Source organism: Rhododendron vialii, chromosome 9a, assembly GCF_030253575.1.
Source record: "Rhododendron vialii isolate Sample 1 chromosome 9a, ASM3025357v1".
NCBI classification, from domain to species: Eukaryota; Viridiplantae; Streptophyta; class Magnoliopsida; order Ericales; family Ericaceae; genus Rhododendron; species Rhododendron vialii.
The window spans coordinates 16003712-16016334 of NC_080565.1; the positions used below are offsets into that span (position 1 = coordinate 16003712).

General features: G+C 40.4%; 3 protein-coding genes across 4 annotated transcripts; all 3 read right to left on the reverse strand.

The window, feature by feature from the left end:
• Positions 1 to 984, reverse strand: LOC131299672 (uncharacterized). The gene has a single exon (XM_058325252.1). It carries the CDS (start codon positions 982 to 984, stop codon positions 1 to 3), a length of 984 nt encoding a protein of 327 aa, XP_058181235.1.
• Positions 985 to 7525: 6541 nt separating this feature from the next.
• On the reverse strand, positions 7526 to 8714 carry LOC131301440 (nucleobase-ascorbate transporter 8-like). 2 transcript variants are annotated; one of them, XM_058327741.1, is made up of 3 exons: positions 8620 to 8714; positions 8427 to 8502; positions 7526 to 7903 (listed from the first exon to the last, which is right to left on the reverse strand). In XM_058327741.1, exons 1-3 carry the CDS (start codon positions 8703 to 8705, stop codon positions 7709 to 7711), a joined length of 357 nt encoding a protein of 118 aa, XP_058183724.1. In that variant the 5' UTR covers positions 8706 to 8714; the 3' UTR covers positions 7526 to 7708. The 2 variants fall into 2 exon arrangements, with proteins under 2 accessions (XP_058183724.1, XP_058183725.1); XM_058327742.1 differs by having other exon boundaries at positions 7526 to 8107.
• Positions 8715 to 8804: 90 nt separating this feature from the next.
• On the reverse strand, positions 8805 to 10985 carry LOC131299673 (putative nucleobase-ascorbate transporter 9). The gene is made up of 4 exons (XM_058325253.1): positions 10844 to 10985; positions 9317 to 9470; positions 9099 to 9196; positions 8805 to 9011 (listed from the first exon to the last, which is right to left on the reverse strand). The coding sequence occupies exons 2-4, from the start codon at positions 9456 to 9458 to the stop codon at positions 8805 to 8807; spliced, it is 447 nt and encodes a 148-aa protein (XP_058181236.1). The 5' UTR covers positions 9459 to 9470; positions 10844 to 10985.
• Positions 10986 to 12623: the final 1638 nt, after the last annotated feature.

A 12623-nucleotide genomic window follows, 5' to 3' on the forward strand; every position in this document is an offset into this window, starting at 1 on the left:
TTACTTCCCTGATTTGTGAGAAGAACCTTTAGCAAAGTTCTTCTGTTTCCCAAGCTGCGCTGCTTTATTGGAACCCCCCATCTTTAATTTGATGTCTGAAATGGCACAGGGATCAAGGGGTTCTTGGACTTTGAGTTTGGCAGCTATTTTGGCAGCTTTCTTAGCTGCTAATCTGGCTATTGGAGCAGCAGAATTAGGAGAATCAGCCTGCTGACCAAATGAGCTAATTTCCTTATTTTTGCCATCCACCTCTTGTAAGGAGCCATTGTGCACAGGAGTTAGCTGAGACAATGAAACTGAATCTTTAGAAGTATTGGCAGCTTCTTCATTGATTTCATGGGGTAAGCTAGTGGAAGGACAATGTGGAGAACTGACAGTTCTGGACAGCTGAGGGATAGGCATCTCATCTTGAAAAAGGATCAAAGTTTCCTTAGAACTACTCACAATACTCTCTCGCACCTTTTTGAATTCATCTTCTAGATCAGTAAGCTCTACTTGAGGGTCAGCAGCATGCTTGGGAGAGCCTGGTGAAGTAGAGGAGGTAGAGCAAGTTTGAGTAGTGTTATTCTTGGGTTTTCCATTGCTCACTATGGTCCATTCTTGATTGATCGGACTGGTTGTTGGGGGTAATTTCTTAGAGCAATGGGCAGTAGAATGGCCAAACACTTGGCACAGCTTACACATTTGAGGTAACACTTGATACTCAATGGGCACTACAACTGATTCTCCCTCCACTGTAATTCTCACTTCTTTAGGGAGTTCATGTACAACACTGATCTCAATGCATATCCTAGCACTGGTCGACGTGGTTTGATGAAGACCTGGTTGTCTGGAGGTCTTAGTTGTGGTTTGATCCACATGAAGTGGCTTACCAATAGTACTAGCCACCCTACTCAGACACTCCTGGTTCCATAGCTCTAGAGGGAGGTCCCGTAATTTAACCCATGCCGAAATATGAGAAGGTTGATCTTTGACTGGCTGCATCATTCGATGCCAATCTTAGAGAACAAGGTATTTTTGTGAACAAAAGTAGGGACCACCATCCAATACTTGTTGCTTGGCCTTTTCATCCCTAAATTCAAAAAAGTAGCAACCTCCAACATCTGGCTTAACAGCCACAAATAGTTCTTTCCATTGGTTTCTAGCTGTGGAAACAACCAAGGGGTAGGGCATTTTCCCATCAAGGAAGTGTGCCATTAAATATTTGTTCCACTTACCTACATCAGTAAGTTCAATGTCGATTTCAACCTGGGCTTCTTTCCCTCTAAATAGTTCAGGATAAAACTCAAGTTTCATGTCCAAAGATGGACTTTGGGACTGCAGTAAAGCAGCCCAATTTTTAGGCTTGGGTTTAGGAACATTTGGATTGGGTCTATGGTTAATCGGTGTTTGTTGAGGTAGAGTATGTGCAGGGTGAGTGAGCTGATTAAGCTAATTTGTGAAGGCACACCTAGGCTTAGCATCAGCTTCACTATAACCCATATTAGGATCCCCTTCCAAATATGGGGTACCCCTGGCATTAATAAGGGTTTTTGGGTTAGGGTTTGGTACATGTACCTGCTGTTGTTGATGATGAAGACCATGGCGTGCGTGCTCCTCTACCTCGAGGATCAGGCCCTCCTCAAATAACGCTTGCTGCAGCTTTCTTGCAGTTCCCAATTGAGGGCTTTGACTTTCAACTCCGGTGGGAGAAGATTTGGAGCAGTTCCCTGGTAGTGAGAGCCATGGTGGAAAGCTAACTGAGAAATCCAGTAACGGGTTCTTGAGGGTAGGGTTACCAAATTCAAAACCCACATTTGGTGAGGCGTTGGAATGGATCTTGCCATCAGCTGAGGAATCAATCACTGACCTCTGCTTGCGTCGGATCTCATTGGAGTCGAGGGCTCTGAGACCTAGCCCATCGGCTAACAGGATCGTGCCGTCAGCCATGGGAATCGTCTGCTCAATCGGAATGGAGATAGGAAGAATCACCAGGGTTCCTGTTCAAATCGCCCATTGCCTACATTCAATTCCCGCTTTAGGATTCTCTCCTGTTCATAGTCAGTAAAAAGACAAGCAGAATTTGTACTTGTATAGTAAAAGCAACCACAACAATGATTTTGTAAACAAGCTTTTGTTCATGAAATGAGAAATGCTTTTTATGCCCCTAAATGTCTTGAGTTTGCATGTGGTAGTTAGAACATGGCTTTTGAAATTGTTTTGAACAAGTATTAACTGATAGACAGTAATTCGTGCAAAACGAAATATCGGTCGATGAATTGATCACATGACTTAAGAATCGATTTTGCGGCCGAGATATCAATCCTTCGGCCGCTACTTCCTTTTTCCAAATGAAGCTGGGTTTTGAATTGGCCAAGTGGCATCTTGTTTTCCCTTCCTTCTTATGCTTGATCTTGATTTTATGCCTTTTGCTTTTGCCATGTTTCATAGTCTGATTGCCAAATTCGAGAGTTTTCGAGATATCCTATCCATTATGTCCATGACCTTCAAGTTAGAGGGGATGAACAATAACTCTTGTGTCTTTTGCTATTTGTCAATTCTTTTGAAAAAGGACTAACTCATCTTTTGCAAGCTCAATACGCAGGGTTAGCTATGCCTATTATTGAGTACAAACCACTTTGATATATTCTCTCCACATGTTTGGGCCGTATCTCAATGTGAGATTGCCTACGTATCCCAATTAGGGAATCAGGCCTTTTACATAGTTCCAAAATCACAACCTTTGAGGTTGGGTTTTTGCTATTGATTTTCTCTTCACATGCTCTTGATTTTGCCCAGGTTACCTAATGGAGGTTGAGTCATTAGCGAGCTTTTCTTTGAATGCCTGAAGTTTTGCCTAGGCTGTGCTTTTGCAATTTCTTGTCCTAACAGGCTATGCTCTTATTTTTGCTTGGGTTCTTTTGGTTACCCAACGAGCATTTCTTACAAGAGATTGTATTTTGGAGAGGAATTTGACAGAGATATTTTTGAGTTTCCTTTGTGTTTGTACTTTCACAATGGGCAAGCTAACTCTAAGTGTTCTTGCGGAGATAGCGTCTTCTTTCTAAGTTTTGACAATAACCTAGTTTCTTAAGCAACTAAAGTTCATCCTTTCTTTCCCTTTTGTCATTGACACAAAGAACTTGATTCTTTGAAGTTTCCCTTGTTTGGCAAAGAGACTATAGTACATGGCAATTGCACTTTAGGAATTAAATCATTGAATAAGCATAATTTAGAAGATAAAAATAGGAATTCATTTAGCAGAAATAAAATGCCCAAATAGGGGCCCAAAACATGTCTTAGCTTGATTTAGAAAACGAAAGCAATGTTTTAATGTTCTTTGTCTTTCACAACTTTATACTCCTTTCCACCCTCTTCTTTCCCAAACAGAGCATTTAAGTTGGATCCATCTTCAAAGCTTGCATGGTGGCTACCTTTTTGAGACATGAGTAGTCCCCAAATGGAAATGTCAACCTGGGTTTTCATCACCTCTTCTTCCTTCTCTTTGATTGTGTAGTCATAAGAGAGATCAGTTACTTCCACTTGGTTAAACAGTGATGCTACGAAGACTTCACCAAGCGGATCATCATATTCTTCTTCCATTTCGTCAAAGTTACTTTCCCCTATTTTGTATGGATCTGTGTATATGAAGTTTTGATTTTCTTCTTCTATCCGTTGACTATAGTCACATTCCTCGTAGGGATTGCCCCATGGCTGCATCTGAAACTCCTCCACTTCTTCTATAAGGTTGATTGTTTTCCAGACAACGGGAGGCGTTGGGATTTTTGGACGATTGATGGGTACCACTATTTGGGCGGGCTCGAAGCAGGCATGCCTTCTCATCATGATGACCCTTTCCTTTTCCTTCTTTCTATTGTCGAACCAGATACGCAGCAATTCATCATACTCTACAAACGAAAGGTCTGGATCCTCCAAGTTGTGTTTCGCCCAGCAATGTTCTTCCTATTTCCTTAACTTTTTCTCATTTGCTTGTTCCTCTTCGTCACTCTTGTTAGATATGTTGGGATCGATCACTTCTGATTGATCAGACACATTGTTTTCTTCCTCCTCCATCATAAAACATCCATCCTCCTCTGGGAAGATCAAGGTTGGCTTAGGTGCTTTGGACAATGTATTGGCTAGGGTTGTATATGAGGTTGTGAGATAGGATTATGAGATTGATATTTCGGGGTGGTTCGATATTGTGAGTAGGAAGTGGGTTGGCTTGTTCATCACGTTTTGGAGGCTTTATTGTTCGGTTATCGATGAGGTCTTAGATGTCATGGCGAAGACGAATGCAAGTGTCTGTCTCATGCCCTGGGTATTGAAGGTAGGCACATTGTTTGTTAGTATCATGGTTTGGACCAAAAGGTGGCGGAGGAGGTGGCTTGTTTAAGGGTTTGAGATGCCCTTGACGGCTTAGAATGGTTGAGGCTTGGGAGAGGGTCATGTACAGAGGGTTAAAGTTTCGGCGGGGCCGATTTGGATTTCAGGGTGAGCTAGTTTGGAAAGGGTCTTGTGGTAAGGCCGGGTCAAGGGTGTTTACGGAGGTATGAGATGCGCGAGTTGGAAAGGTTTTTTGGGATGGAAGAGCTTCTTCTTTCCCAATGAGTCCCAGTTTGATCCCTTCTTCAATTTGTAACCCAGTAGTATGCAGGTGTTTGAAATCGGTTATAGCCTGAGTGTATATATGCTTGAGATACTTAGGCTGCAGGTTCTTGACAACTATCCTCACTTGATCTTCCTCGGAAGAGCATTTCTTCATCTTAGCAGCTGTCTCTCTCCATCTAGCCACAAAGGTAACAAAGTCTTCATTTGACTCCTGCTTGGTCATCTCTAAATCTCGGGTGGTTAACTCAATTTGGACATTCTATGCATATTGTTTGACAAAAGCGTTGGTAATTTCTGGCAAAGTTTGATAATGCATAAATTCTAGAGTGAGAAACCAATCGAGAGCGCTTCCAGTGAGAGTCCTTTGAAATAACTGAGCAATGAGCTCATCGTTCATGCCCATTGGCTTCAGTGTGTTGATAACATGGCGGACATGGATGGTAGGGTTACTAGTTCCATTGAATTTTTCGATGTTTGGCATTTTGAATCTCTCGGGTAATTGAGAGTCTGGAAAGAGGCAAAGTCCTTCAAAATCCAGAATTTGGTCCCCCTGTGAACGAGCCAAAGCATGTTTGATCTCCTTGACTTGCTTGGCTAATTCTGGATTTTCTGTTGTTACCACTTTAAGGTGATTCTCATCTTCTTTCGAGTCTTCTTCCTCCTTAGGATCTCTTGCTGCTTTCTCGGCCAGCAAAACAACGATTTGAGCCTGGAGATCGGCAATAGTGGCGTCATTATCTGCCATTTTTAAGATAGGACTGGGAGGAAAGCTTGGTGAAGCTTGGAATTTGGTAGATGATTGGATTTACCGAGAGGATGACCGTGAAGAACTAAGAAGTGATTGAGACCATTGTGGTAAATGTGTTTTGACAGGCGAGGATGACAGACGGGATGGCTGCAAGGACCTCTGTTTGGCGTGGCTTCGGGTGTTGTAAGAGTATAAAATTGTTTGTGGTTGCTTTCTTGGCTTACCTATTGTGCCTGCTTGTGAAAAGTAAAATACTTGCAAGTAAGTACTCAGTTGTATAGGGTTAGGATTTGGGCTGAAACTCCCAACCCTTCTACACAAGAAGAGATGTTACAACAAATGATACAGGCTGTGAAGAAGAACTTCAAAGCAAAATGCAAAAAAATTCCTTAACCTGCGGGTTCCTGCCTTACTTTGATAAATTCTATGGCTTTCTAACACATGTAAGGTTTGGGTAGTCTGAAGGGTCCTCCGTTGTCAAAAGGGCACCGGTCTTTTCATCAGCCTATCATAGGTGGTGATCGGGTGATTCACTTTTTTGATATACCACTAGGTACAAGTGACTGTGGAGTTTGCTGGAACCCCTAACATAGCCTGTGATATGCCGAGATATTAAGTGGACTCAATGAGGTTGCCCGCTCGATGCAAATGATAAAATAATTAGATAAAGCAAGTGTTAATCCTATGTCAAACTTTCTGGTTATGGCTCTTAAGTCCCCTGCAGAGTCGCCAAAAACTGTAGACACCTCCCAAATGGGGCATCGCCATGCAGATTGATCATTGTTTGTTTGTTTCGTTGTTTGCTTCATAAACCAAGATCATGGATATTCCCATGGCTAGGAACATCGCCACACGATAGCGGTTATCATCAAAACAGAGTCGCCACCCAGTTTATAAAACTAGGAGAAACAAGTAAAGATTCCGGGTATGGGAGCCAAGAGTAGAATAAGGGGAAGGTGTTAGGCACCCATCTTTGCCCAGTCATAAGACTAGCCCATAATTGTTTAACATACGATTAACACATGCTTTATTTAATTCTAACACATTGTCTATTTTTTAGCCTTTAACAGTGAATAAGGCGAGCCAGTACTGTAATTGAAAGCATGCATCAAAACAAGTAGAGAAGATGAACTATTCTAGGAAAATAGATCCCTCGGCCGGTGAATAGATGTCATGGCCGAGGAATCTCACCAGATCGATGTATCGGCCGAAGGATCGAAGTCCCAGCCGATGTTCTTCTTCACACCGGACTAAATGATTATCAGAAAGCTAAAAACACTATGATTAATAAGCAAAAGCTATAAGTAAATCAAACCATGGGCATCTGGGCCTCACCACCTTGATCCCTTAGTTGCTTGATTTCTTCGGATTAGAGGGGATTGACTGATTTGCTTCTCGAAAACCCTAGGGCTAGGGTTTGTACTTCGGGGTTTGATCGTCGGATCGTGGCTACCTTCGAAAAGTTAGGGCTTTTGAAGAGGGAATATGAGAGAGTATATTTGTAGAATTTCATAGCTAGAGAGGGTGTATGAACATATGAATTTTGAAACCCTAAGGGCCCTTTATATGGACAATTGGTGACTCACTCCGGCCAATCAAATGGAGTGAATCAATAAGAAATTCTAGAGCAATAAGATCTCTAGACGAATCTGCTTTCGTAGCCCAAAACGCATCAAAGAAAGGCTACTAGGGTTTTGGGGATCGGATCAAACGTATGACAGAACAATCTAACATTTGAAAAATAGACGATCGGGCGGCCAGTTAAAGGATCTGGTGGCCAAAAGATAGTTCTGGCGGTCGAAGAATCGATCTGGCTGTCGAGGAATCGATCTCTTAAAGAGATTTTCAAGCAACATGTTTCACAGTTGAAAGAATGATGTTGAGGCCGTGAGATCAATATTACAGCCGAAAGATAGATTTTCCTAGGATACTATATTTCTGTCTGAAAGGCTATTTGGCTCTGGATTGGGTCCTCTAAGTGGCTAAAAGTATTCACCATAAGTCCATGGGTTCACAAGAAGTCAATCAGCAATCATTATATCCATTCATCATCGGGATGGTCCCCAAGGTGGGACTTGAAATAATCGGCAAGCCATATTGGGGTGTCTACAGTCATGGCAAAGGCGCATGCAGTTGTCTGTCTCATGCCCAGGGTGTTGATGGTAGGCACATTGTTTGTTGTTCTGGAGCACTCAATAACCTCTCCTTATCAAGAAGCTCCAATAATGAGTCCTTTCATAGTTTGGCTCATGTTATTAAGAAGAATGCAAACTTTTCAGATGCATTAGGACTAAACAAACAAAGCTTATGGGATTCCAATCTAGTTCTTATCATAAAAATAAAAAAATAGGTGGGAAAAATGATTAGATATTACCAAGGAGCTCCAGTAATGCGGCCAGCGCGATCAGTGCGACAACTAGCTTGAGTGGCTGTAGAAGCGTTATGATATGCACCACTTGAAGTGAGAACTTGCGGATAGCCCCATACAAATGCAACAAAGAACAGAAGTGCAAATCGATCACACACACGTCTCTTTGTTTTTGCTTTTGCATAATGGGGAAGATACTGCAAAATCATCTCACAAATTTCCGTTGCATAAGGAAAGTCAGTTAGTACAGTTACTTTGCTTCAGAGTGAAGCATTTACACGAAAAACCAAGAAACTTTCTCAAATGCATCATTGAGCAGTTGACAAACCACAATAACTTGCCTGTGAGAAGATAACCATTAGAATTAGCTCGGGGATCCCAATTTCGACACACATTGGCAGCTACAAGGGAAAAAAACGGAGAAGGAAAAATAGTTCTATAGTAACTATGTACCCGAGCAACACTTAACGAACTTTATTCAACTCATGTCATGAATTCGTAATGAAAAATACTAAATTTTGGAGGTGGGGTTGGAGGGGAATGATAAATCTTTACAAATAAGTTGGATCTTAGAATTTTACTCCCTTCGGAAGGGCCTTTTACTTTATTTTTCAAAACTAAAGATTGAGTAAGGGAGCAAAAATGAAGTTGCTATCAAGTCTAAACTAGAAAAGCAAGGAGTAAAGACAAAACATGTGTTAAAGGATCATCGAATCTTACCATTTGAAAACCAAGATAGTATAGCCCAAGTCTAGTAAAAGTCATGTGAGGAACCATAGAAAGAGGGGTAAGAAACCTGAAACAAATAAGAAATAGATCCAAAATAGAAATCTGTCAAAAAAATGATCTGAATAAGCAAACAATTTAGTTGTAACTAAGCAACGCAAAAAATGCTGTAAGTTACAATAATGACCTTACAACATTTCTCCACAATCCTAAGAAGCCAATAAGCATCTGGAAGCAAGAGGCAATAATAAGAGCACCCTGCATACCTCTCATTGTCCTTTCAAACTTTTGAAAATCACCGAAAAGCCCAAAGTTAGAAAAACAAAGAATTGCTACGACAATGAACTAAAAATTTAAAGAGACATTCATAGACTAACATGATATGTGCAGTAATCTCCATTGGGCTCCGGAGATGACAAGTGATCGATATCTTCCAGCATGTAGAATGGAAGTCATGGGAATAACAAATGCGTATGAACTACCGACTACTGAGGGAAGTCGGGTGCCAAATAAGGACTGCATTAGTGTGTTTAGTCCTGAAACAAATAGTAAGGTTTGTATCACCTTGGCCTTCTCAACCTGTAACAATGAAAAGACTCCATTAGATCGAGGTCACTAGACAAAATCAAAGAGAGATGATGAACAAAAGAAGAATGTATTGCTTACATTACTGCCTCCCATTTGGTTTACAAACATACTTGGAATCAAGACAGTTGTACCTAGGGTCATCAGATAATGCTGGAACACGAGAACTACGACTTCCACTGCATTAGGGACGGAAAAAATTATTCATCACTAAAAATTGCAATTAGTCAGTAATAATTTACATCTTGACTTTCCAATGGACAAGGGGAAAAATGTTGACGAGAGAGAGAGAGAGAGACGAATGCCATGGAGGATGACTATTGATGCAATATTGGACCCCTGGGAGCTGTTCCATCCCTGGGTGTGGCTGTATGTCCTCCATCTTAGCTCCATTGTGGACACAAGAACAGCCACACTTGTTGCCGCCGCTACTGCCGCCATTGCCACAATCACCTGCAGACATTCCTGGAGCTGAGATATGCTTGCAGGGCAATAACGACTACAAGGCTACTTTGTGATTCTCTTCTACCTCAATACAGTGAGAAATGTAATAGTAGGAAACTAATACCAACTACGTAGGATATCGCATTTAATAAATTGCTAATGATTTGTTTGATAACGCATTTAATAAATTATACCCTTTCTGCTTCTTTGACGAGCTTTCCCATAATCTTTAACTTTTTATAGAATTACTTTTCTAAGGAAAATGAATCTATTAGTACTTTTACCCCCATGAAATGGAAAACATTTGTACACTTTACTTGATAGAGACAGAAGAGATCTAACAAGAGTACATAGTTATCAAAAATAAATAAATTCAAATGACTATGTACACCTTAGAGTACCACAACACAATATGTCACATAGAATCAAAGTTCTAAGTTAAATACACGTGTATCATGTTGAAACTGTCATACATACTTTATATAGTTAAGTGAAGAAACTAATTCTAAGACAAGCATGCATCTGAGAATGATACCAATCATAGAACAAAACATTAAGTTCGGAAAAAAAGTGTCTTAAGTTGTCACTCTTTAGTCCTTAATCAAAATTCTCCTAAGCTCTTGGAAGATCAAGATATTGGTTAACAATGTTAACTAACTTAATTAACATCACTAGTGCTCTGGTTTTTTATGATTAGCTAACATCACTGTTCTGTTTAGAGGCACAACAAAAGAGGACATTTTTTTCCCCTTTCACAGAAACCATCTTGTATCATGCTAATGTTTATGCTTAACCATAAAACTCGTGTGAATTAGAACCTAAATAATCTGTTATGTAAACATATTGTGAACATGATAATTTACAACCTGCTAATTTTTGATTCCTGCCAGATTAATTGTACTTCGGCCCCTGACTCAAGTAATACAATATTTAGCTCTAAATCTTCCTTATGCCAAAACCAAAAACTGTGTATCACATCTCTATTGTCTTAGATAGTAAACTATTTCGACAAATATAGGACAAACGAAAATAGAAACACAGCTTTGCTCCTTCAATTTGTTGGGGATATATATTACCAGTTCCAAGTTCGAAGTATAGATTGCTATGAATAGTTTGAAATGAATCAAAAAGCCCCAAAATCTTTTCCAAAACAAAATTTATTCCCCTACAAAGACCCTAACCTCGTATCTGGGCAATAATCAAGAAAAAAAATCAAAACAAATGAGTCTTTGCCTTAACAGGTGCAAAGCCCTAGGTAACATGACATTAATCGGATGAAAGGAAACATATAAAACTCCTAACGATCTTCTTGTGTTTTCCGGGCAAAATCGTACTGAATATTAAGCCCTAGTATATAAGAATCGAGGAAAATTGAACTCAACCTATTTAGGGCTTCTCTGTTCGTTGATTTTTTACCTCAATTGGTACAACAAGTTTGCTTCTTTCTATATACGAATTAGGGATCTAGCATAAAAAGAGAGAAAAAGAGGGAAATCATACAAGGAGAATATTTGATGGAAGAACAACTCACGATTGAAACCCAGAAGAATCGAACTCACGTTGATATCTAATAGAAGTGAATAAAGAGAAAGACCAGTGCAAATCTGTCGATCAACCCATCTGAACCAAACTCACGCTGTAGACCTCTTGAGACCTAATGACTGAAATATTGAAAGAGATTGAAATATTTTGAGGGAAATCGCATGAACTGGCACCCAAAATTTAGAGAGGGAAAAGGGGAAAAGAGAGTGGCGCTGAAAATTGGTAGAACACTATGGTAGAGTTAATGAAGATGCTGTTGTTTTCTTTCCCCTTTTGTCCGTGTCTCTCAATGGCAGGAATGCTATTATTGCCTCCTCTACAATAGCAATTTAAAAAGAATGCTATCAATTTATGCTATTAAAAGTAGTGTAAGCAGGAATGCTATTATTGCCTCCTCTACAATAGCATTTTAAAAAGAATGCTATCAATTTATGCTATTAAAAGTGGTGTTGGTTGTAGTGTCAAAGCTCAATCACTCCAACAAACTCAAAACCAAAGGTATACCACCTCTGACAGTACTCTGTTCCGATCCCTGAGGGGGGCTGGCGGGGTCAATGCTGGTAATCAATACCAGTCCTAGCCCTAAAGCTAGCAAGGTTTCAAAAACCGTGCATGGCTAGAACTGGCGCACGCCAGTTCCAAGTACACGTACGCCAGTAATGACTGTACATGTCGTACTAGCGTGGGGATCAGTGTCTAGTTCTTTTATCTCTTTCTTTTCATTTCTATCACCTTTGAGCATGTTAAAACTAGTTTACTACTTTCTATAGTTAAATCTGCTAGTTTAACTTTTTGATATTTACATCTATTGCTTTGGAATGCCTATTGGGTCTTTGTGAATATGTCTCAGAACCCAGAAAGTGCAAAGCCAAGCACTGGACAAAAGATTACAACTGGCGTACGGTAGTCATACACTGGCATGTGCCGATCGATCTAAATCTAGTGGCTAGCCCTTGCATGGCAACTAGGCCTTGGCCTCTGCTTTTGTCCCCTCACTATTTAAGGGGTGTTCTGCTCATTTTATGGCTCTAAAGCCCTTTTAAACTGCTTATAACTGTGTAATAACTGTTATATAAACTGCTTGGTTTGTCCTGGTCATTTCCAGAGCCCAGAGGGTTGAAAATAAGAGCTTTGGGCTTAGGCTTACTGGCACACACAAGTGATGGATTAGCATGCGCAGGTGTAGTCAGCATGCAGTGACTTGATCAAGGCATGCTGGTTTCTTCCTGCGCACGACACTTCAGAACTGCTCTCTCTAGTCTGTTTAAAATTCCCACATGAGTTTTTTTTCAATCTATACTAATTGTTTCAATAAAGCAAGCATGCCATTTTGTCACATTCTGCTAACATCTTACAATTTAAATCCCCTTCTAACTGTTCCCTCACACTAATTGGCTAAAAATCGATTAATGAGAGAATTAAACATTTTACAAAATGCCCGAGTAGAGACCGATCTCCGGATTGGGCGAGAGTGGTGCCTTAAAACCCTTCCCCTCTTGTAACCTGGCTCCCGAACCTCAGATATCAAGGTAACGATGGACCAGTCTACGCCTTTTCAAAATCAAACAACGTAGCAAACGTTTCAAGTTCGGTTCCTTGGGTGGTTTACCACAAAACCCG

Bases quoted from the DNA above. Each gene is read 5' to 3' on its own strand.
- LOC131301440 (XM_058327741.1), bottom strand. From the start codon at position 8,705: ATGAGAGGTATGCAGGGTGCTCTTATTATTGCCTCTTGCTTCCAGATG. The intron at 8,503-8,619 runs GTCATTATTGTA...TATTTGTTTCAG, and splicing joins TTGTGGAGAAATGTTGTAAG to GTTTCTTACCCCTCTTTCTA. The intron at 7,904-8,426 runs GTAAGATTCGAT...ATGATTTTGCAG, and splicing joins ACTATCTTGGTTTTCAAATG to TATCTTCCCCATTATGCAAA.
- LOC131299673 (XM_058325253.1), bottom strand. From the start codon at position 9,458: ATGGCGGCAGTAGCGGCGGCAACAAGTGTGGCTGTTCTTGTGTCCACA. The intron at 9,197-9,316 runs GTCTCTCTCTCT...TCCCTAATGCAG, and splicing joins AGTCATCCTCCATGGCATTC to TGGAAGTCGTAGTTCTCGTG. The intron at 9,012-9,098 runs GTAAGCAATACA...TCATTGTTACAG, and splicing joins ACCAAATGGGAGGCAGTAAT to GTTGAGAAGGCCAAGGTGAT.
- LOC131299672 (XM_058325252.1), bottom strand. From the start codon at position 984: ATGCAGCCAGTCAAAGATCAACCTTCTCATATTTCGGCATGGGTTAAA.